This window comes from Nelumbo nucifera, chromosome 8 (assembly GCF_055504915.1).
Source record: "Nelumbo nucifera cultivar China Antique chromosome 8, China Antique-T2T, whole genome shotgun sequence".
NCBI lineage: Eukaryota > Viridiplantae > Streptophyta > Magnoliopsida > Proteales > Nelumbonaceae > Nelumbo > Nelumbo nucifera.
Window position 1 is genome coordinate 12,780,116 of NC_142656.1, and position 24,250 is coordinate 12,804,365.

The window sequence follows — 24,250 nt, forward strand, 5'->3', positions numbered from 1 at the left end:
TGTGCGCGGTGCGTGCGGTGCGCGCTGCTGCCTGGCGGTGCATGCTGCGCGCTATCGGCGGTGCATGCTGCCATGCGGCGGTGCCTGCTGCTGTGTGGCTTGCTGTGCGTGTTGCTGCCTATGACTGCGCCGCAGTGCACTACCGGATGGTGTGACCATAACATTACACTCCTCCCGGACTACGAGCTTGTCCTCAAGCTCATATTCCGGATACATGGCTTGGGACTGCGAATGGATCAAACGGCTGCACACTATTTCTCAGTCCACCAACAGTAAGAACAATAGGGACTGCTCCGTATCTCAGTGCATAAAGCTGGATTATTTGATGCAGACCCCAGCCACCTTCTTTAGTTTCCAGCTCACAGGCGTAACCATGGCTTACAGTGACTACACGATCTGCTGCACTTAGTCCAGCCGCAAGGACATTGAAGTGTTCCTCACCTCCTGGGTCATATAGTTTGAAGTAGTTTTGTGGAAGATCCACATAACAAAAATCGTGTACTGGACCACGGCCCCGGTGTGCTTTGTTGTGGATCACAGGAACGCACCGGGTATACTTACAGAAGAGAACCTCAAGAGCAGCCTTACAGAAGCGAACCATGCATTTTAAAATATCCCCTCGGCCTCCCCCATATGTATTTTCCTCAATATTGCGGAACATAGAGCTGTTTATGAACACAAAATCCATGCCATCAATATAAGCTTGAGAGGAAGTTACCTCTATATCCTGCCCCTCCACCTTACATCTCTTGCGCACTCCTGTTTCTTGGATTTCTGCATAGTTACCATACTGTGGTGCCGCAACCATAACTCTATGTCCACGCCGAGCCAAGGCCTTCGGTAAAGCCCCAGTAACATCGCCAAGCCCACCTGTCTTCTTCAAAGGGGCGCATTCTGCAGGTTCTACTATAATGTTCGTGACATTGTCCCTAGCCAAAGGAGGAGACTTTACAGCTTCATCCTCCGTGCGTTGATCCTTGGAAATAACTACGGCTGTAGGGGCAGTGATCTGTTGTTCGCTGGATGCCTCTGCCCAGTTCGGACGGCGTCTGTTGGTGTTGGTGATTCCCTCAGAACTCATTTCTTTGTTGGGGAGGAATGCTTCCAGCAGGCGTCGCATCTCCCGGACGTCTTCCCTGACTTCACGAACCTCCATGCTGGTTTCTGCTAGCCTATGTTCCAGTTCGTTGACCTTGACTGATAGCTGCTCCATATCGCCCGTGACGTTTGGCTCTAATACCAAATTGTTATGGGCCCGAGCGTAGGATCTCGTCACGGGTCGTTCCACGGCAGGAACCCCTGATCTTCCCTTGCCTTTGGCCTTGCGCACAAACCCTATTTTGACTATCTAATGGGTGATTTGTCCAAGAGATCACCCGAACTCTCCTTATTCTCTTTTTTGACTGCGAAAACTGCCTCCTTTATTTCAATTTGTAGCTCCTTAAATAGGAGATTACAGAAGAGAATTCCATGTTGGATTCGACTAGGCTAGGGTAATCCAATTCAAACTAAAACTCCTAATTTCCTACTCAAACTAAAACTCATAACTCTTACTTAAGAAGATAAAATAAGATAAGGATAAGATAGGGATAAGATAAGCTGGCGGCGAGTTGGCTTGACGTGTCCAAATAAGGATGGGCCCACCCCTATGAGCTGTCGTGTGGGCCCCGCTCTGTTGCTACTGTTAGGTGCGTGCGCGCGGCTCATGGTGCCGCTGCCGTGCGGTGCCGGGCGTGTGTGCGGTGCGTGTTGCGCGCTATTGGCGATGCGTGCTGCTGTGCGTGCTGCTGTTGTGCGTGTTGCTGCCTATGACTGCGCCGCTGTGCGCTGTCGGATGGTGTGACCATAACACATAGTTCGCGCGCAGGCCGCGCGCTAGGCCGGCCAGGTTGGTGCCCCGGTGGGACACCGACTTTGTAAGTTGTTGCCTGGGTGTCGCCTAGTTGTTACGAGGTGCCACGTGTCGCAATTTCACTGGAGGCCCAAATCTGCCCTCATCATTTGCCCCCCACTCCCGAGCTGAGAGTAACTCAGCGAAGGGAGTAGATTTCTTTTGGCCCGTAAGTCGACGAGCTAGTAAGTGTTGATCCAATTCCTTAGGCTTTGGGAGCTGCCTGTATGTGGCGAGCTGCCAGTAAGGCAAGGGGGTCTCCACCAATTCAGTAGTGTAGCCCTTAGGCTCTGGGGCAACTTATAGTTCACTTTTGCTGATTTTGCTCCTACTGAGGAAGCGACTGGATATTTAGCAATAGTGTGGCCCGTAGGCTTTGGGAGTGACTTGTAGTCTAATTTTCTTTGACTTTTGCTTGTGCCGGAGAGGCAACCGGGTCTTAAGCAGTAATGTGGCATGTAGGCTTTGGGAGTGACTCGTAGTCTACTCTTTTTTGACTTTGCCCGTGCCGGAGAGGCGACCGGGTCTTAAGCAGTAATATGGCTCGTAGGCTTTGGGAGTGACTCGTAGTCTACTCTTTTTTGACTTTGCCCGTGCCGGAGAGGCAACCGGGTCTTAAGCAGTAATGTGGCCCATAGGCTTTGGGAGTGACTCGTAGTCTACTCTTTTTTTACTTTGCCCATGCCGGAGAGGCGACCGGGTCTTAAGCAGTAATATGGCCCATAGGCTTTGGGAGTGACTCGTAGTCTACTCTTTTTTGACTTTGCCCGTGCCGGAGAGGCGGCCGGGTCTTAAGCAGTAATATGGCCCGTAGGCTTTGGGAGTGACTCGTAGTCTACTCTTTTTTGACTTTGCCCGTGCCGGAGAGGCGACCGGGTCTTAAGCAGTAATGTGGCCCGTAGGCTTTGGGAGTGACTCGTAGTCTACTCTTTTTTGACTTTGCCCGTGCCGGAGAGGCGACCGGGTCTTAAGCAGTAATATGGCCCGTAGGCTTTGGGAGTGACTCGTAGTCTACTATTTTTTGACTTTGCCTGTGTCGGAGAGGCGACCGGGTCTTAAGCAGTAATGTGGCCCGCAGACTTTGCTTGTGAGGTAACGAGCTATGATTGTGCTGCATCAGCTTCGTAATGCCGGTCACCCACTCCTACAAGAAGCTACTAGGAGCTCGACCTTCGGGGGCAGCACTACTAACTTTAGGTCGCCAGCTCATACGGGAGCCTTGGAAGGCTCGACCGGTAAGGACGCCTATGTAGTCTGTTGGCCGCCAACTCCCGCGGAAGCCACGAAGAGCTCATCTTTGTAGGGGGGACCTTGCGGAGAGGACTGATGAGACATTATCTGAATTGAAAGTAAGGTTGGTAGAGCGACTTAGTCTGTTAGCTCCCTGCATAGTCTTTGAGTTCATAAAAAATGTAAACTATAAAGCGATAGCTTCAATTTCTAAGAAGTGAGGACTTAGCTTTGGTAAGATGAGAACTTAGCTTTTGTAGGATGAGAACTTAGCTTTTTGTAGCGTGTTCCCACAGACGGCGCCAATTGATGTAACCGTTTTTGGTCACGTATCATTTTTTTGTGATGTATAAATTTTTTTTGGCTAAGTACCTCGTTATTTGACTCGGTGGTGACGTGCCTTGGTGATGAGCTACTTGGTGGCGAGCTCCCTGGTGGAGAGCTACTTGGTGACGAACTGCTTGGTGGTGAACTCCCTGGTGGAGAACTGCCTGGCGGCAAGCTCCCTAGTGGCGAACTGCTTGGTGGCGAACTGCCTGGTGGTGAACTGCCTGGTGGCGAACTGCCTGGTGGCGAGCTCCCTGGTGGCGAACTGCCTGGTGGTGAATTGCCTGGTGGCGAGCTGCCTGGTGGCGAGCTCCCTGGTGGCGAACTGCCTGGTGGCAAACTACCTGGTGGCGAACTGCCTGGTGGACTCGTCATTTGACCTGCTCCTAGGCGGCCTGCAACTCAGAGGATGGTGGAGCTCCCTGGTGCAGCGCAACCCGACTACCCTCTGCATGAGGTGATTTCTTCTCCTTTGTAGGCGACGGGAGCTGAGGGACCTGCGAGAACTGAATCAGAGGACCCGGGGGTATTTTCCCGGCGGGGACTTTCTGATGCCTAAGTTAGCATTCTGATTATAGAGAGCTTGGAGAGAAATGAGAGAGCTAGAGAGCAGGGGTTACCATCCTTTTTTTTTTCTCCCTTTGGCTTTGGGGGTCGGAGTCCTTATATAGTGGTGTCCTCGCGGGTTAGGTGGGTGAAAAGCCTTCAAATGGTAAGACTCGTCATATCCCGTCAGAACCAGGGTACGGTGGTGAACTCCTCGAGGTTGTCAGGCTGGCGCTTGTGTCAGGCGGCCAGGTCGGCGCCTGGGCCAGGTTGTCAGGTCGGCACCTGTGTTAGTCGGTGTCTGGGCCAGGTTGTCAGGTCGACGCCTGTGTCAGTCGGCGGGTCGGTGTCTGGGCTAGGTTGTCAGGCAGGAGATCTTCCTGTGATACGTCAAACTACTCTTCTGTATCGAGCTACCCTACAAGTGGCGAGCTACTCGGGGGAGCTATGCCGAGCTCCTTGGGCTATGCCGAGCTTCTTGTGGCGAGCTTTGCCAAGCTGCTTGGCACCTTGGTGGCGAGCTCCTTGGAGAGCTGCCTAGCTCCTTGGCGCTCTTTGGTGAGCTACTGAGCTCCTTAGCGAGCTCCTTGGTGAGCTACCGAGTTCGCGGGGTATGCCGTTTGGTTCCGGTGGGCGTCTTATGGGTTGCCAGGTCGGCCAGGTCGGATCATGTGTTGGGCTGATCAAGGTCGGCCAAGTCGGATCATGTGCCGGACTGATCCAAGTCGGCCAGGTCGGATCATGTGCCGTGTTGATCTAGGTCGGTGCCCCAGCGGGACACCGACTTGATAAGTTGTTGCCTGGGTGTCGCCTAGTTGTCACGAGGTGCCACGTGTCGCAATTTCACTAGAGGGCCAAATCTGCCCTCATCAAAGATAATATTATGACATTTTTAAGAAATGCATAATGGTTTCAATTTAGCATTTCATCATCATCAACAACTAACGGTCCGTTTGGTTCGAATGAATAGGAGCCTATTTAATATCACAAAATATTAAATAGAAACTACTTAGTCTCAATGGTATGTTTTATTTTTTTGGGTACCTAGAGAATGCAAAACAAAAATGTATTGTAGAAAAGTTGGCTTCAAAAAAGAAAAAAAACAACCAAAAAAAGTTGTAGCAAAGTCGCATAAAAACGTTTTAACAAAGAAAGTAAAGACAATTATTCATAAAATTCAAAATTTATACTGGATATATAAATATATATATATATATATATATATAGGTAGGCATGGATAAACGATTAGATATAAAAAAAATTAATAGACTATAAAATGCCAAACATTTAACATATCACAAAATTTGCAATTCAAGGAGGCCAAACAAGGCTCATTTCACATATAAACCAAACATAACCACCCATTTAGTTACGCATACACACAGGGGCGGAGCTAGGGGGGACCACCATGGCCCCCCATGGTCCAAAAACCCACCACCTATTAGTACAATTGTTTATGTAAATTCCCTCTTCTCCCTCTTCTCCCACTCTCCAACCCAATGGTTGGTGAATTTAGATCTGTACCCCACAAGGGGCGCCCCGCAATGCTTCATAGCACATCCCCATCGTGTATTGAGAACATCTCTCAATAATAACATTATCAGTTTTAGTATTATCATCGGGAGATATTCTTAATACACGATGGAAATGTTTTGTGGGACCATTGTGGTGTGCAGATGTGAACTCATGATTGGCCTTTCTTTGAAACCATTTATATTCATTCGCTCTCTCTCCCTAATCCACTTTAAACTTTGGCCCCCCTCATGAAAATTTACTGGCTCCACCCATGCATTCACATGCACACACAATAAGTCGGAAGTTCAAACACTTAATTTGATACCAGAAGCGACTGAACTGAATGACCTATTGGTTTGTCTTCACATAAAATAAAATTGTTAAAGAGGATATGAGCTTCTTAATGATTCCTATGCCCTCACATATGAGTGTTTGTTTTTTGCTTTGAGTTTCATTTATTTTCTTGTTTATACCATTTTATCTTGTACTCGTGCACAAGATATGTTATTACATTAATCCAAGGGTTTTAAAATTGGATCAGATGGGGAACTGTTCTGGGTTCGGTTCTCGGGTTGGACGGTCCAAACGGATAGAAAGTTTAAAAAATTCAACAAATGTACAGAAAACCGTTTTTGGGTCAAATGGTTCGACTGGTTGGGTCAGTGATTTATTGACCAAATCAATGGTTTTGGGCTAAAAAATGGTTTTAAAGTTAAACGGAACCAGTCAGGTGACCACTTCCCAGTTTTTTGGTCTGACTGTCCAGTCCGGTCCTGTTTTGAAAACATTGCATTAATCCAGGTTCTGTTTGGGAAGAATGCGAATGACAGTTCCATACATACTTATAGACGAAATAGTTCAATTTTGCATGCATTTAATAAAAATACGTTTATGTATTGAAGATGACAGCCATCATAATTTTCAAGATACGTTTATTAAAAATGAGAGCAAAGTTTGTAATAAAAAGAATAGATGCAAACTTTGCATTCAAAGTTGATCGATGTAAAAAAAAAGATACCAATTTTATACTCAAAGTTGACTGATGTAAAAATGTATCAATAAAAAGTTGACTGATGTAAATGAAGATGAATTTCAATATTCTGGTTCATATTTGTATCGTACCAACCAAAGACCACTTAGTAAGACCGTAAGAAAACAAAACTTATCAATGCAAAATTAGAACAACTTTGTATTTTACCTAAATTTGCACCCTTCAGAAACGGAGCCAAAGCAAAAATACATTCAGTAGCTACTATATTTTTTGATAGAAATCAAGAGGGGTTACACAAGACAAGGGGTAACGCGTCCCCATAAATCAAACTTATAAATACAAGCTAGATTCCAAGGAATATCACTAAGATTGAGATTTACCCTACCCTGTAGGGATGAAAAGGCTTGATTGGCGAGCCAGTCTGCCGCTTGATTAACTTCCTGATAGACATAATTATAAACCAAGTCTTAGTTTGCTCGATTCTTCAAATCTAAACCATTCCATCACGGTTGATGTTTTGAAAGTTTTAAGGGGGGGTCGATGAGTCATTTCAGACAAGAAATCAGGATAAAGGAGTTGCCTTTAATGATGATGGAATAATTTGGGAAATTCATTGCTAAGTTGTGGGCTTCATAGTATCAATTTTTGGAATTTGCCACACAACATATTTACACAAGTTATAGGAATCCACCCCGTTAGTATTCAAATTGGTTTCATAATATTCCGAAAAGGCTGATAGAACTCTTTTAATCACCACTTGAATAGGCCGATATCAAACGGTAGCTACTAGCTACTACTTCACAGTTATCAAACGGCCGCTCAGTTTTAAATTGGGAAGAAAAGGACACACCAACGGTGCACCAAGGCTTAACCCTTTATTTGGCGCGCTTTGTAGGTGGTTTTGCATCGGATCTCAAGGATGGCAATCCAACGGTGCAAAAGAGTCAACAACAGTATGGTGCACTAACCTACCTCTAAGATCGACTGTGCAAGAACAGTGCAGAAAATGAAGACCGAATCCAGGTGGGAACCACAAACGTACGTGAGTACATCTCTCACCCTCTCTCTCGTTCTCTCTGTGCCTGCCTGAAATCGACGGAGAAACAGAGGACTCGTCTTCGACTTGTCTCCGCAAAACCCTAAAACGTGTCGTCCGCAAATTATTGCCCACACTTACAATGCAGCGTTACAAGCTCCGAACCCTAGAAGAATTTCGCTAAAATCGTGCTTAAAAACCCTAGAACAACAAAATTCGTAGAGCAGTTCGAGCTCATTTCCTTGATTTCAATTAACAGTTGGCGGTTCGTAGCGAAGAGTGCAAATGGTCGATAGTAATGGAGGGAAGTAAGGGCGGGGAGCAAAATGGCAGCTCTAGCGAGAGTCGGCCTCCAAATCCTCTTGCTGGAGCTTATCGTCAGTGTCTTAGCAGTAACCGTGTCGCATCGGCTTGCAAAAAGTCGCTTGTTCGCCATCCATCTCTTGTAAGTTCCTTTCAAAGCGTCTGTTTTCCCAATTACTGGGTTTCGTTGCAGTTTGCTTCTTATGGGCGGAGATCAGCTTAATTCATTTTATTTGTTGTTCTTATTTCGGACCTTTTCGAATTTTAGCTTGAAATCATGCGCACTTACAAGGTTCCGAGTTCGTACTTGTAAAACAAAGAGTGGTTGGGTCCCTCCATTGTTGTTATCCTCATAATTGATTCCATCTTAGATAGTCATGATTGATTTGACTTTCTTGTGCTAAGAAGTAATGGAAATCCTAAAAGGACCTTTGCTTTGTTATGTGATTACTATAAAAAATCCAGATCATTGATGATCTCATTTTGTCTGTTGAAATCTACTTAATTAAAAGTTTACTCCGGTTCACTTTAAGAAATTGATTTGGTTTTTATCAATTTACAGTCTAACAAAATGTCTTTATTGAAGTTGTCGCTAGAACAAGTCTTCTGTTACAGTTTTTCCATTATGCTATTTCAGGCCCAGTAGCGTCAAACATATCAAATCTTGGATCATAGGGGACCTTGATACAGAAAAGGTGATAAGACATCGCTTTAAAGAAAGAGCAGCCAAGGACAAAACCAAAATCAACCCTCATCAAAGTCTAAAACGACCGCCCCCAAGACCAAAACTCGCCTCAACACACTAATATAAAGATTGGCAACCCGTAAAATCCAAACGATCAGCCCAACCCCCACCCCAGGAGATCCTATCTAAAGAATCTACCGACCTATCAACCCACCATTTTCAAGTAATTCCTCTTCCATCTCCACTTCAGCTCCAATGCCAATTTTGTCAATATCATCACCCCTTTCTGTTCTCCAACTATCGAAATGCTTTTCTTGCAAGTTCCTCTCTGCTTGATGTTGTTTTAAAAGCACGATGCATCATAAAAGTGCAAGGCCTTTTAATGCCCAAGGCACAAGGTGAGGTGCACACAATTTCAAAGCATGGAGCAAATTTTGGAAAAAAGAAAAAAAAGAAAAAGAGAAAAACAATAATACATAAAAATGTAAAATTGAAATTTAAAAGAAACTAACTGTTTGACTAATTTTGGGAGTGTTTATTCAAAGAAACACTTATTTTGGGCTGGGACCACACGAATAAGCACTTACTTGTGTTTGGGAATAAGCCCAAATAAGTGCTTATTCCTGAAAATAAGCACCTATCCAAGAAGCTCAAATTTGGAGCTTATTTTTAAGCACATATTCAGTAAGTGCTTATTTCCTTATTTTGAGATTATCTTTAAGAGCTTATTTCCTTTATGGTCTGTCTTGGCCCGCCACATCATTTTAAAAATACCTATACTACCCCTGTTTGAAATAAATGCTTTTTCACTAAATACCCATGCGCACCTATTAGGATAATCACCTATCTAGCAAGCACTTATTTATCAAATAAGCACCCCCCAAACATGGGCTTAGAAAACCAATTAGCTCAAATTAAAATACATGAACATAACAAATTCAAAGTTACATTGTAGAAATGAAAGCAAACACATGTGGTTTGTACTAAAGTCCTTCAAGCACTCAAGAATTCAATCATGTGAAACTCTTAAAAGAATTCTTTCCTTCCATATTCTCTGTCTCCTTGTATGAAAAAGAGGTTGTCTCAAAATTTCTCCCCTTTGGCAACCCCTGTGGCACCAAACTGGGACTTTGGATTCTGTAGAGGATTAAGGGATAAAGAAATTGATTGATTACCTAACTTGTTTGGCCTCCTTAGTAAGGTTTGTTTGGACCCCTTTGAGCTAGATAAATAGGTTTGGGCTCCTCAGCCTAAATGGATTTTCTCTTGTGCTTCTTTCTTTAAGTTCCTTTGCCAATCTTCTCACCTTTAGGGTTTCCCTTCTAAGGAAGTTTGGTGCAAGCTATTTCTCCTAAGATTATAGCTTTTTGTTAGGAAGCATTTTATGGGAAAATAAACACCTAGGATAACTTACAAAAGAGAAGACCTTCCCTTTGTATTTCACCTAATTGATGTATCCTTCGTAGGTCTCATGGTGAGGATTGCTACCACTTACTAATTTCCTGCTCTTTTACGATGGAGTTATGGGTTTGTCTCTTCTCATTGTTTGGGTGCAGGTGGAATATGCCAGCAGAATTAAGCATTGCCCTTTAACCCTTCTTTCTTCTTCCTTCCTAAGAAAAGAGGAAGGATTATGTGGAGATGTGCCAAGGCAGTTTTGATTTGGACAATTTGGGAAGAAATGAATGCTAGAATTTTCCAATAATAGGAGAGAAGCTGTTAAGCTTTAAAGGAGTTGTGTGCTGACTAGGGTAATACACTGGTTAAAGACTTTGGAGTTATTTCACCATTTCTCCTTTAATGATATTTGGGGGAATTGGTAAGTGATGGTGCGCAATCCGGCCGGTCCTAGCTGTCAACGACCTTGCCTCTGACTGGAGCAACAGGGGGCCTGAAACGGAGAAGAAAGTGGGGAGTCTCTGGGGAGGAACTCGGTGAGATTGCTCCGAAGCTCAAGTTAGTATTCTCTCAAAGGCAAGATAAAACTAGATGGTGCAAAGTTCATATACCTTGTTCTTGGGGGGTAGAGAGCCTTTTATAACCACTTTGCGCACTCACTCCTAGGCTTCCGTCAGGTCGGGTATGATTACTTCTGTGCTTCTGCCAGTTCGGGTGTCATCACCTCTGCTGGGACAGAACCGCCACTGCTCTTTGTCGGAGCCGTCTCTGTAACTGGAGATGGCGGTGGCAGGTGGCCGTTAGAGTGCGGCTGTCAAGCGTCAGATCCCAACTCAGTCAGGTGCGCCGCCCTTGGATACGGACTCCTTCGGTGTCAGGTATGGTGTGGTTTGTTTAGTTCGGTGTCCTGGAGGCGAAGTGCTGGAGTGGTGTGCGAGGTTAAGTCTTGAGTTCGGATAGAGGCGCGGCCCGAACTGCGATGGGGCAGGCCAGTTCGGGTTGTTGCCCTTTGTGTTTGTAAGGCTCGGGGCCTAAGGGAGAGCTCGGGCTCCTTACGGGGAGTTCGGACCGCTGGTTCCTCCTTTCGGAGCTCGCGCCTTGGCGAGCTGTTGTGCCGAGCTGTTGCCTTTGCCACGTGTTGAGTGGTTACGAGGTCGGGCCAAATCTTCCTTCATCAATTGCCCCCCATTCCTCGTGATAAGGGTCTTGCCCTGGCGCGGGGAGTTCGCGAGGTGGCGGGTGGATTTGTCCCGTACTTCGAATTGGTTGACTGATAGTGCGAGGTGCGCGTTGTCAGGATTCTTTCGGGTTTCTCGAGCGCCAAAAAGACGGGAAACGCGCCAATCTGCCTATAAATGCTGACAGACGTGACAACGCGCGCCTTATTTCAAAATTCAAAAAGCGTGCCGCTGGGAGACGTGTCAGCGGGCGTCTTTTCAAATTTTAAAAACGTGCCGCTGCCGCCTTTAACGTGAGGAGACGTGCGCTGGCGCTCTTTTCAGTTTCGAGAGATGTGTGGCCAGTCACGTCTCGGTTTCAGGAGACGTGCGGTCAGCGCGATTGCGGGCCGTCGGATTGGCTTTGATCTGAGCCGTTGATTCTCGGTTACTATGGGTATAAATAGTGGGGGACCCTAGTCGCTTTGTCACTTCTGCGTTTTGCTTCTTGAGCTCGCGTCCAAGTTTCAGCTCGCGTCCAAGCCTTTAGCTCGCATTCAAGCTTTTAGTTCGCGTTCAAGTTCCCATAGTCCGTTCAAGCCTTTTTCCGGGTGAGTACTTTCCTGGAATCCATCTTCTCCTCCCGATGTCTAGCTCGGATAGCTCAGACAGTTCTTCAAGGGGTCAGATGCAGGTTCTACGAACCGAGTTGCATCCCTCGACAGTCCTAACGAACCGGAGGTAGAGCTCGAGGAAGAGTTCGAACCCGTAGGTCGAGTTGCCTCGGGTAGTTTGGCATCCTCCTCCCGTCGAGGTCGGACGTTAGACAAGTTTGGCCCCTCGACCATGATGCCTGAGGGGCTTCACTCCCTAATTACCCAGTTCAACTTGCCTGGGGAGTACACCTACTTCATACCCTCGGGCAGTTTCCCTTGGGAACATGGTCCTGATGAGATCGTGATATTCCGGGAGCAGCTCGTTGCGGGGTTGCGCCTGCCCTTCCACCACCTCATTGTTGAGGTTATGAACCACTTCGGCGTTACTGTCGGCCAGCTTCACCCGAACTCCATTCGTAATTTGGTGGGGGCAATCTCCTTATTTTGCGAACAGGGCTTGCCTTTAGACCTGGAGATCTTCTCTTCCATTTTAATGCTTAAGAAGCAAGTGGGTCTCCTTCTCGGGCGTAGGCGGGCGTATTACCTGTCTCCTCGCCCGGGTTTTAAGCTTTTACACGAACTTCCCAACAAGGTCCCGGCGTGGAAGCGAGACTACTTTGGGGTGCGAAGTGAATTGGGGTGGCCGTTCCAAATCGGGTGGGGGATGGCCGCCCCTGACGCCGGTGTTACGCTTGATAAGCAGACGGCGAAGGGCCTCCGGCAATGGGCACGGCTTGGGCTAAAATGCCATCATTATCTGTCGGAGGCCAAGCTCATTGAGGCCGGTCTGAGTTCGGGTAGGTTCCTTACTCAGAGGTTTGTCTTTTGTTTTGTTCTGTTCTTTCGTTTTTTTTTTTTCTGATGCCGAGCTCATTTTGCAGGTGTGATGGACCTAGAGAGGACTCGTGGTGGGCACTTGTTTGACGACATGAAGAGGAGGAAGCGAGTCGCCAAACGAACTCGTGCCGAGCTGCCCCGAGACGCGGAGCCCGAGGTACCAGACTACCCGTCTGTGGATCCGCCCAGGGAGTCCGAGATGGCCCCTCCAGTACATGAAGCGACAGGGGCCCCTTATGCCGAGGCTACTTACACGGGGGCTCCCGCTTACTTTGAGTCTGCTTACACGCAAGCTGGGTCCTCAGGCTCGGGAGCCCAAGGCGAGTTCAGGAGCGTGTTGTCGCCGAACCACGCTCTTCAGAAGAGTAGGGAGGCCATCTATCCTGAGGAGGTCACGGCATGGACCGAGCTTCCTTTGAACCAGGTAGCTTGTCGTGCTGCCACTCATGCCATGGTGGTAAGTCAGATTTCTTGTCGGGCTCTTTTGCTTCTATCTTTCTTGCTGTCGTTCTTTTGATCATTTGTTCTTTCCTTTTGGTAGGTGAATTCTTCTATCCATGCCTTGGCGACCCAAGTGGAAAGGAGCTCGAGGCAGGCGCGAGCTGCCGAAGAGGCTTTCCGTGTTGCCGAGGCGGCTTCTCGAGCTGCTGAGGCGGCTACTCGCGCTGCACAGGCCAGGCAGGCGAGGTCTCAGAGAGATGTCGAGGCCATGGGAGTTGTGGTGAAGCATATGGCGGACCTGAGGCTGGATTTGCAGCATCAGGTTGAATACCTTCAAGAGGATATCAGGGAGAGGACACAGATCTTTTCTCAAGGCATTGAGGATGCCAAGAAGAAGGCTGTCGATGAATACATCGCCTCGCCGCGCTTTGATGACCTGATGGTGGACTCGTACAGAAAGGGCTTTAAACTAAGCTGGTGGATGATCCGGAATACGTACCCTGAGCTCGATATTAGTGCGATATCCACTTCGCGCATTACTTAGGAGATGGCCGACGCCGCTGATGGTGAGCCGGATTCTGAGGGCGAGGCAGGACCTTCGGGTGTCGTTGAAGTGCCTTCTGATGATGAAGTACCTCCGGGCCTGTGAGCTCGATATGTATTTTCTTTTCTTTTTTTTTTTTTCCGAAATGTACACTCCCTTATTTTGAAATGGAATGACTTTCTTTTGGTTAAGTGTTGGTTGTTCTTTCTCCCGAACTGACCGTATTTGCTGAACTGACCATATGCCCGATCTGTTTTTTGCCCGGGTTACTGCACTCGCGCGGCCTGTTTTGGTGTTAATACTTAGTCTCTGAGATGCCGATGTCCCTATTAGTTTGTTGTCAACACTTCGCCTGAGCCTTTGGTTGGCACTTTTTTTCCTTTGCTTGCTTATGCCGAGGTTTCTTCGTTAGCTCGGCATCCTAGCCCTTAGGCTCTGGTAGCGACTTTGTCCACTTCGCTTGGTGGTCTATAGGTAGTATCGCCTTAAGTTGACGATGTTTCACGCTCGAGGTACTTGTTTGCCTACCGAGTTACTTTTTGCTGGTAGGCTGCTGTTCGGATGTGCGCGAGGTCTCTTACCTCGTCCAGAAGGTCGAGGTTGGTACGTAATTCGTCTCCGTTTGTCTGATCGTCATATGCTTCTAGTCGTAGTGTAGGTATTTCGATCTCTGCTGGGATTACCGCTTCAGTGCCGTAGGTGAGGTTAAAGGGGGTCTCTCCCGTGGCGGTTTTTTCCGTAGTTCGGTGAGCCCATAGAACACTTGGTAGCTCGTCCGCCCACAACCCTTTAGCTCGGTCTAATCGTGCTTTCAGTCCGCGGAGGATGGCTCTGTTCATTACTTCTTTCTGATCGTTTGTCTGCGGGTGTGCGACCGATGTGAAGTTCTGATGAATTCCCATATCTTGGCACCATTCTTGGAACTTGATATCCTCAAACTGCTTGCCGTTGTCGGAGATCAGTACCCGAGGTAGCCCGGAGCGACATACTATGTTCTTCCAAAAGAAGTTCTATATGTTTCGGGCTGTAACTGTTGCCAGAGGTTCAGCTTCTATCCACTTTGTGAAGTAATCTACCGCCACCACTAGGAACTTCCTCCCACCTGTTGCTGGTGGGAATGGTCCCAGGAGGTCGATGCCCCATTGCGCAAAGGGCCATGGACTGGTGAGGTACTTGAGGTCGGCAGCAGGCTGATGGTGGATAATGGCATGCTTCTGACACTTGTTGCATTTTCTGACGAGCTCGACGACCTCTGCCTTCATCGTTGGCCAGTAGTGCCCTTGTCGAAGTGCCTTTTGAGCGAGGGCCCTGCCTCCCAAGTGTTTGCTGCACAGACCTTCATGAGTGTCGCGGAGTACGAGCTCGGCTTCGGTAGGTCGCAAGCAACGCAGGTAGGGCAGCGTGTAGGACCGTCAGTACAGCCGTTCGTCTATTATGACGTATTTGGCTGCCTGGCGCTGCACCCTCTTGGCTGCATTGCGGTCCGCAGGGAGGGTTCCATCTAACAAGAAGCTCGCGAGTGGGTCGATCCAGCTCGGCTCTGCTTCAAGGACGGGAGCGACCTCCTCTGCCCCACCGAGAATGCTAGGCCGAGGTAAGTCCTCTATGTACACGGTTCTCATGGTGTTGTGACTCATGCTGGCTAACCGGGACATGGCGTCGGCCTCAGTGTTCTGTTATGGGCACACCATCCGCCAGCGCACTGCGGAGCAGTCATAGGCAGCAGCACGCACGGCAGGCCGCACAACAGCGGCACCATGAGCTGCGCGCACGCACTGCGCGGCAGCAGCATTGCGCTCACGCACCGCGCGGCAGCGGCACCATGAGCCGTGCGCACGCACCCGACAGCAGCAGCAGAGCGGGGCCCACACGACAGCTCATAGGGGTGGGCCCACCCTTATCTGGACACGTCAAACCAACTTGCCGCCAGCCTACCTTATCCTTATCTTATCCCTTATCTTTATCTAATCTTATCTTTATCTTTATCTTAAGTAAGAGTGAGTTACCATTAGGAGTAGGTAATTAGGAGTTTGAGTTCAAATTGGAGTTTGAGTTTAATTACGAATTCCCTTCTGTAATCTCCTATTTAAGAAGCTACGAATTGAAATAAAGGCATTCAGTTTTCCAGCCAAGAAAATAGTGAGGAGAGTTCGGGTGGTCTCTTGGACAAATCACCCCAAGGGAGAGTTCGGGTGGTCTCTTGGACAAATCACCCATTCAGTTTCCGCAATAGGGTCTGCACGCAAAGGGAAGGCAAGGAGTTTTCCCAGCAAATTGCCCTGTGACGAGATCCTACGCCCGGGCCCATAACATGTTCTCTGACCTCGGTATTTGTCTGATGAAGTGTGATTGGAAGTTGAGCAGAGCTTCCTTTACTTTTGCCAAGTAGGCGATCATAGTCAACTCGCGTGCTTCGTATTCGCCCGTAACCTGGTTGACTACAAGTTGGGAATCGCTTCAGATAACTGTGTTTTGCCCTTACTTTTTGCGTTAGGTTCAGTCCGGCTATCAGTGCCTCATACTCTGCTTCGTTGTTGGATGCCGCGAAATCAAAGCGTAGTGCGTTTTCCAATTTCGTGCCACCTGGGCCGCGTAGTACTATTCTAGCCCCACTGCCCTGCTGGTTCGAGGAGCCATCTACGTGAAGGATCCAGGGCTCCTCATCCCAGTTCGCGTTTGTCCTAACCAGGAGAGATGCCACACTGGCTGCTACTTCACGGGGTTCAGACTCTATTGGCTTGGGAGCTTCGTGCTCACCCAAACTGGGGATCTTGGGCTCAACTGGCCTGGGGACTTCGAGGCTGAGCGCGCACTCGGCGATAAAATCTGCTAAGGCTTGGGCCTTAATAGCAATTCGTGGCTTACACTGGAGGTCGTACTCGCTGAGTTCAATGGCCCACTTCGTCAGCCGACCGGAAACCTCGGGCTTGAGTAAGACTTGCCTCAGAGGTTTGTCAGTCAAGACGATGATAGTGTGAGCCTGGAAATATGGTCGGAGTTTCCGAGCTGCTATTACTAGTGCGTATGCTAGCTTTTCTATCTGCGGGTACCTTGTCTCTGCTCCCTGCAAAATTTTACTAACATAATAGATAGGTCGTTGGACCCGATCTACTTCTTTTGTTAGTACCGAACTGACCACCTCGTCGCTTGCCGAGAGATACAGTTCCAAGACCTCGCCCTCCTTGGGCCGGGCTAAGATCGGCACACTAGCGAGGTAGTTTTTTAGCTCGTCGAACGCGAGCTGACAGTCTCAGGTCCATTCGAACCCTTTGCCTTTGATTGCTTTAAAGAAAGGCAGGCAGCGGTCTGTCGATTTGGACATGAAGCGGCTCAGAGCGGCTATGTGGCCGTTTAGCCTCTGAACCTCTTTTACTTTTCTGGGTGGTCTCATATCTAGGATGGCCTTTATCTTGTCCGGGTTGGCCTCAATACCGTGCCGGTTGACAATGTACCCTAGGAACTTACCTGAGGTGACACCGAATACACACTTGTTTGGGTTCAGTTTCATGCTAAATTGACGCAGAATTTGGAAGACAGAATCTAAGTCTTGTATTAATTCCTATGAAAATTGCGTCTTGACGACCATGTCGTCTTCATAACATTCTATTTTTGTGCCAATTAAGGGCCGAAACAGCTTATTTACAAGTCTTTGGAAGGTCGCCCTAGCATTTTTCAATCCGAAGGGCATGACTTTGTAGCAGTACAGGCCGAACTCGGTTATGAAGCTACTTTTTTCCTCATCGGACTGGTCCATCCTGATTTGGTTGTAGCCCGAGTAGGCGTCCAAGAAGCTTAGCAACTCATGTCCCGAGGTCGCGTCCACTAGGCGGTCAATCCTGGGGAGGGGGAAGCAATCTTTCGGGCAAGCTCGGTTCAGGTCGGTGTAGTCGACGCACATGCGCCACTTGCCGTTTGCCTTTTTCACCAGCACTGGGTTGGCTACCCAGCTCGGGTAATGAACTTCCCTTATGAAGTCTGCTGCGAGGAGCTTTTCGACCTCCTCGTCGACCGCCCTCCAGCGCTCTGGGGCTAAGTTGCGTTTCTTCTATCTAATGGGTCTGACTACAGGGTCAGTATTATGTTTGTGAGTTACAAGGTTGGGGTCAATACCGGACATATTGGCCGCGGACCATGCAAAAATATCTAAATTTTGAAGTAAAAAACTCACCAGTTCGGTTCGTAGAGGTTGCTTGACGGAAGCACCGATCTGTAGCGTGCGAGCTGCGTCCGTAGCCGAAGTCGGGATTGCGACCGTTTCCTCTGTGGGCGAAGCTCGTTCCTCGCCTTGCTCCGTAGGCCGCTCCAGTTCAAGGTCATCGGCCGCCTTGGTTTTTCCCTTCAGGGCGGCAACATAACACTTGTGGGACTCAAGCTAGTCGCCCCGCGCTACCCCCACTCCGAAGTCTGTAGTCATTGCCAAATAGTAGGTGGAGACCACTGCCCGCAGGATATGCGTAATTGGCCGCCCTATTATGGCATTGTATGGGGAGGGGGTTGCGACCACCAAGAAATCGTGGTTGAGTCTGACCGCACAAGGCCATGTGCTGACTTCCACAGGTACTGTTATTTTCCCGAGGGGCCTGACTTCCTCTCCGCTGAAGCCCACCAGAGGAGTGTTCGCGGGCTTCAGCTTGCTTCTCTGCAACTGTAGCTGGTCAAATGCCGACTTGAAGAGGATGTCTGCCGAGCTGCCCGAATCCACAAGTACGCGCCTGACCTCGAAGTCGCTGATCCTTAGTTTTATGACAAGTGCGTCATCGTGGGGGTAGTGGACCCCTTGCGCATCGTCTTCCGTGAAGAAGATCGGTTCTTCCGTCTTCGGCCTCTTTAGAGGGTTCTGGTCTTCTCGGGCTGCTTCGCGAACTGACGTCCGGGCCGTTGCCGAAGTACAACCTGCTACCACCGAACCTCCCACTATCACATGGATGGTTCCCCGAACTGGCCTCTCTTCTGGAGGCTGTCGTTGCAACGGTTCGGCTGGCCTGCTGCTGGATTCGGGGGCATCCCTTTCGTGCTCCCCTTGCTGACCTGCCTTATTGTTATTATTATTATCATGCTGTACAAAATTTCTCAAGTATCCGCGACGGATGAGTCCCTCTATCTCGTCGTGGAGATTATTACACTATTCGGTACTATGACCGTGATCTCTATGGAAACTACAATACAAGTTTTTATTTCTCTCGTTTGGGTTCCCCTTTAGGCGAGGTGGCCATTTTACGTATGGGGCGTCTTTGATCGTCATCAAGATCTCGGTCCGCCTCGTGTTTAACAGTGTGTAGTCCGTCCGAACTGCTAAGGGAGCTCGGAACGACTGGCTCGGCTTCGGCTCCCTGGCCAGGTTTTTTCTTTTGTCGACTGGGCTGGAGGGTTCACCTTCCCTCTTTCTTTTCTCGATCCCGCTTTCGGTCCTTGGGTTGATCTCTTCTTTTGTTCTCATGAACTTATCCGCGAGCTTGAGGAATTCGGCCACGGTTGCGGGCTGGTTAGCTACCATGTGCCATTTGAACTCCTTGTGGGTTACTCCACTCTTGGCCGCCGCGAGCTGCACCGCGGGGTCCAATCGCGGTATCTGCAAGCATGCGTCATTGAATCGCTTGATGTAGCCCCGGATGGACTCTTCTTCCCTCTGGACTACTCCAAAGATGCTCTCCTCGGTTCTGGGGCATCTCTTGCTGGTGACAAAGTGCGCGGTGAAGACCTGCACGAACTGGGTTCAACTTCTTATCGACCCGGGGGCCAGGTTCCTGTACCAAGTGCGGGCCACCCCCTTGAAGGTGGTGGTAAAGGCCACGCACATGCACGATTCACTGGCCCTAGCTAGGTGCATTTGGGACTGAAAAGCATCGACGTGGTCGTTAGGGTCGAAGGACCCGTCATACTTGTCCTAAGGTGGGAGCTTGAAGTTTCTGGGCATGGGGGGAAGGAACCGAGAGAATCGGGGTGGCTTTTACCTCGTCCGAGCTTGTCTCTTCTTTACCTTTGAGCTCGGGCAGGACACGAGTGGCAGTTCGGCAACTTCGCCGGCGCCTTCGTTGCTGAGTGGGCCTGGTGCTGGCGCTGCTGGCCTTTGTGTTGCCGAGCTCGATGGGCCCGGGCTGTTGGTAGTCTGTTGTTAGGACGCTGAATCGATTCTCTGTCAGCGGGAGCTCAGACTTGGAGTGCCGAGATACTGACTTGGTGGGCGAGGTGCCCGACCCGCCGACGAGCTGCGAGGCGGGGTGATCTTTCTTTCCCCTCGGCCCGGGGATGAGGCCTGGCTCTTGTGAGGGTTTTGAGGTTGGGAGGCCTCTCCTCATTGACGGCGTCCACTCTGAGGGGAGGGCTTAACCGGCTTTGGAGCAGGGTGCCGAGGTGGAAGCAGTGGTTGGTTTAGAGGCAGTTGGGGGAACTGCTGCTGATAGTGATACTGAGAGATGTGGTGCAGTACTTGGTGCTGCTGGAGCTGATGTTGCTGGAATTGTTGCATTTGGGCTTGCATTGCCTGCATGCATTGCATCAGGTCGTCCAACTGGTTTTGGCTAGTTGCCAGGGGGACAACAGTTGGTTCAGTAAAGGTTGTTTCGACAAGGAGAGGAAAGGGGACGTTCATGGCAGGAAGGTTTACGGGCGCCACTGTTTGTGGCACCTTCAGGTTGGGGATCCCATCCACCGGAAGGGGGATGGTGAATTGCCCGATGCACACCACGGGGACTTGAAGTTGTTCCCTGGTGGTGTTCATCTCCGTGCCACGTTCGACATTGCTGGAAGAAGCCATGAGTGTTGGGGTTTTTGGAAAAAAGAGGTTATGAGAGTTTTAGAGGGAGGCTTTTGGAAGCGTTCCCACAGATGACGCCAATTGATGGTGCGCAATCCGGCCGGTCCTAGCTGTCAACCACCTTGCCTCTGACTGGAGCAACAGGGGGCCTGAAATGGAGAAGAAAGTGGGGAGTCTCCGGGGAGGAACCTGGTGAGATTGCTCCGAAGCTCAAGTGAGTATTCTCTCAAAGGCAAGATAAAACCAGATGGCGCAAAGTTCACATACCTCATTCGTGGGGGGTAGAGAGCCTTTTATAACCACTTCGCGCACTCACTCCTAGGCTTCTGTCAGGTCGGGTATGATTACTTCTGTGCTTCTGCCAGTTCGGGTGTCATCACTCTACTGGGACAGAACCGCCACTGCTCTTTGTCGGAGCTGTCTCTGTAATTGGAGATGGCGGTGGCAGGTGGCCGTTGGAGTGCGGCTGTCAAGCGTCAGATCCCAAGTCAGTCAGGTGCGCCGCCCCTGGATACGGACTCCTTCGGTGTCAGGTACGGTGTGGTTTGTTTAGTTCGGTGTCCTGGAGGCGAAGTGCTGGAGTGGTGTGCGAGGTTAAGTCTTGAGTTCGGATAGAGGCGCGGCCCGAACTGCCATGGGGCAGGCCAGTTCGGGTTGTTGCCCTTTGTGTTCGTAAGGCTCGGGGCCTAAGGGAGAGCTCGGGCTCCTTACGGGGAGTTCAGGCTCCTTGCAGGGAGTTCGGGCTCCTTGCAGGGAGTTCGGACCGTTGGTTCCTCCTTTCGGAGCTCGCGCCTTGGTGAGCTGTTGTGCCGAGCTGTTGCCTTTGCCACGTGTTGAGTGGTTACGAGGTCGGGCCAAATCTTCCTTCATTAGTAAGTACTAGCTATCTGTTCATCTTTAAAAGAATAGGGTATTGGCAAGTTGGGTAGCCCTGTTTGGAGGTTCTTTGAAGCTGAATTTTGATGCGAGTAGTCAAGGCAGCCCTGGTCCCTCTGGAATGGGAGGTGCCTTCAGAAATGAATTGGGTGAGTCTCTACTCAAGTTCTTTGGGGTTTGGGGACTCTACTAGGGCAGAATTACTAGCTTCCCTACAAGGGGTGCAGTTTGCAAGTCAATTAGGTTTGGAGCAACCATTGATTGAAAGGGATTCTATGGTGGTGGTGGTGTGGTTGAAGAACCTAGAGCAAGCTGTATGGTGGTATGAGAATGAAATGAAGAAATTTAAGTGGCTGACACGAAATATGTATGTGCCAATACAGTGTGGGGGGGGAGATCGGCAAACACTTTGGTTGATTGGCTAGCCCAGCAAGGGAACAATTGTTTTGGGCTCAGTTGTAATATAATGTTTATTCCTTTTGTAACCTGATTGGGATAGGCTGCGGCTTGTGCCTTTCCAAGGGATGCTTGTATCAGCTTGGTTCTCCAACTTTTTTCATTACTCGTCAAAGAAAAAAAATCAATCATGTGAAGCTTTTTGTTTATTTATCTCATAGTTGCATTACTTCAAATAGCTGGTGGGGTGTTAAGCATCTTACATTCCAAATCCTAGGCGATCTGCCTTCCACCTCCATAAATGCCCTTGAAGCAAAGCGTAAAGAAGTCCATGTGGATTGTGGGGTAGTTTTCCCAATCTAAATTTATGGCCTGTATACATAAAGAGATTAGTTTTGTAATTAGCAACTAATGGTGGCTCTGGCTCAGTTGGTAAGTCTTCTGGCTAGTTGTAGCTGAGCCTTGGGATCAAATCCCGTTGTCACCAAGGTCGGGTAGGTTGTGGGTATGGGGGAGAATGAAATAGTAGTTGTCTTGTTGTTGCTTCTTTAATAGAAGTTTTTATGTTTGGGATTCTATTTGCAAGAACTAAGGCTTCAGGTATTTGAAAAGTATTTGTCTTTGTTTATTTTATTTTATTTTGATAATTAACATAAAACTTTTATTAAAGAAAGCACCGTGCTGCTCACAGAAGCGGGCAGCAGGCCAATAAGTATAAGTCCGGACTTCCGAAAAAAGACCTTACATAATAATATGAAAAAAATACAGCAGTGGAAAACAATCATCCTTTGTTTTAAAAGTTAATAGATCATTACTGGTGTAATAAAAGGTAATTTAGACGTTGACAAATAATTGCAAAGCTGTAAATCCAGAAAAAATAACAAAATAAAAAAACATTTTAAAAAGGCACGTGCTTGGATTGAAGCGCAAAGTGCATGAGGCACATGCCTAGGTGCACCAGGTTCTTACCTTTTGAAAGGGGTTGTGCTTGGGTTCAAGTGAGACACATGCCTTAAAATGCACCTCTCTTATGTGCCTAGGGGTGCCTTTTCAAAGTGTCATCAGTTTGGGTATGCATTATTGGCCTGGTTATTTACTTTTATTATTTGTCCTTATTGGGCCTTTGTATTTTTTGTTCCTTTTGCTGCCACTAATCGGGGGAAGTCTTGTAGCTTTAAAATTAGAGTAAATTGCTGAAACCTCCCCAAGTTTGGTAATTGCAATTACCTACCCTGAATTTTCTGGCACTGTTGCAAGTAGACCCCCTTTGCTAGAATCTGCTAACGAGAGGCACAAAAATGTCCAAAATATCCATGCAATTACTATTGAGGCTGGTTTCTACAAAAAAAAATAACAATAAAAAAAGAGAATTTAAAGTTGCACCTTTACCTTTAAGCGATTGATATGAGGGAAAAATTGGAAAATCAATTTTAGAAAAGAGATTTGAAGGGTTTGAGCTAGTGATTCATATGAAGAGAAAATTTGAAAAATAAACATTTTGGTGCCAAGTAAATGCATGGGTATTCTGGACATTTTCATGCCCCTTTGTAGAGGATTTAAACAAAAGGGGGTCTACTTGCAACTATGCCACAAAGTTCAGGGGAAGTTTCAGCAACAACCAAAAACTTCAGATGAGGTTTCAGCAATTTACCCACTTGAAAGAAGAAGAAGAAGAACTGTTTACTGTATTACAGGTTTGAAGAGAAGAAAAGAGAGAGAGAGAGAGAGAGAGAGAGAGAGAGAGAAAGAGTGAAGAGAGGAGAAAAGAAAGAAGGGGTTCAATGGTGAATAATCTTCTGCCCCATACACTCCTTTATTTATAGCTTTTAGGATCCTTACAAGAATAGGAAATAAACAAAAATTAGAAACAATAAGGCCAGCCAGTCCAACTTAACAGAAATTAGAAACTTCTAATAACAGAAATTAGAACTATTAAAAAGAAATTAGAAACTACTAATAAAAGAAATTAGAAACAATTAGGTGTGGGTATGAAACCACACACGCTAGAGCCTGAGTGTGGGTATGGAACCCCACACTTGTGGCTAACCAACTATTTCTTCACTCCCCCTCAAATTGGGAGTAGATATTTATCATGCCCAACTTGCGTAGATCTGTCTCCAATTTGCCTTTTGTGACTGCTTTGGTGAAGAGATCAATTAACTGCATGTCTGAGGCAATGCAAGGAAGACATACTTCTTGGGTTGTGGGCATTATTAATTTAAGCTTGATTATCACAATACAACATCAGAATTTTGGTTTTCGTAGAGGACTTAGGGATGCTGAAATTGAGTCTCTTTCTTTTTTGCTTGGGTGTCTTAATCAGGTTTGTTTGGATCCCTCCAAGCCAGATAAGAGGGTTTGGACTCCTAGACCCAATGGAACCTTCACTTGTGCTTCTTTTTTCAAGTCCATCTCTCAACTTTCTACTCACCAACCCTTTCCGTCAAAAGAAATTTGGTTTAGGCCAGTCCCCCCAAAAATTATGGCTTTTTGTTGGGAAGTTTTCTATGGGAAAGTAAACACTTTAGACAACCTACAAAAGAGAAGACATTTTCTCTGTATTTCTCCTAATTGGTGTATCCTCTGTAGAGCTCATGGTGAGGATTGTTACCATCTATTAGTATCTTGTCCCTTTTCTGCAGACCTTTGGGCTTGGCTACTTTCGTT

At 47.9% G+C, this 24,250-nt stretch overlaps 2 protein-coding genes across 3 annotated transcripts in view; both read left to right on the forward strand.

Moving 5' to 3' along the window:
• Positions 1 to 7,498: 7,498 nt before the first annotated feature.
• Positions 7,499 to 24,250, forward strand: part of DBP1 (DNA-binding protein phosphatase 1) — a 69,603-nt gene continuing 52,851 nt past the window's right edge. Inside the window, exon 1 of one of the 2 annotated variants that reach the window (XM_010251622.3) lies at positions 7,499 to 7,981. In XM_010251622.3, the coding sequence (XP_010249924.1) occupies positions 7,835 to 7,981 (147 nt within the window). In that variant the 5' untranslated portion in view covers positions 7,499 to 7,834. The remainder of the gene's footprint in view (positions 7,982 to 24,250) is intronic. The other variant, XM_010251621.3, reaches the window with a different exon arrangement.
• LOC148789636 (uncharacterized) lies at positions 7,990 to 13,748 on the forward strand. The gene is made up of 3 exons (XM_088892779.1): positions 7,990 to 12,532; positions 12,617 to 13,029; positions 13,114 to 13,748. Exons 1-3 carry the CDS (start codon positions 11,926 to 11,928, stop codon positions 13,555 to 13,557), a joined length of 1,464 nt encoding a protein of 487 aa, XP_088748905.1. The 5' UTR covers positions 7,990 to 11,925; the 3' UTR covers positions 13,558 to 13,748.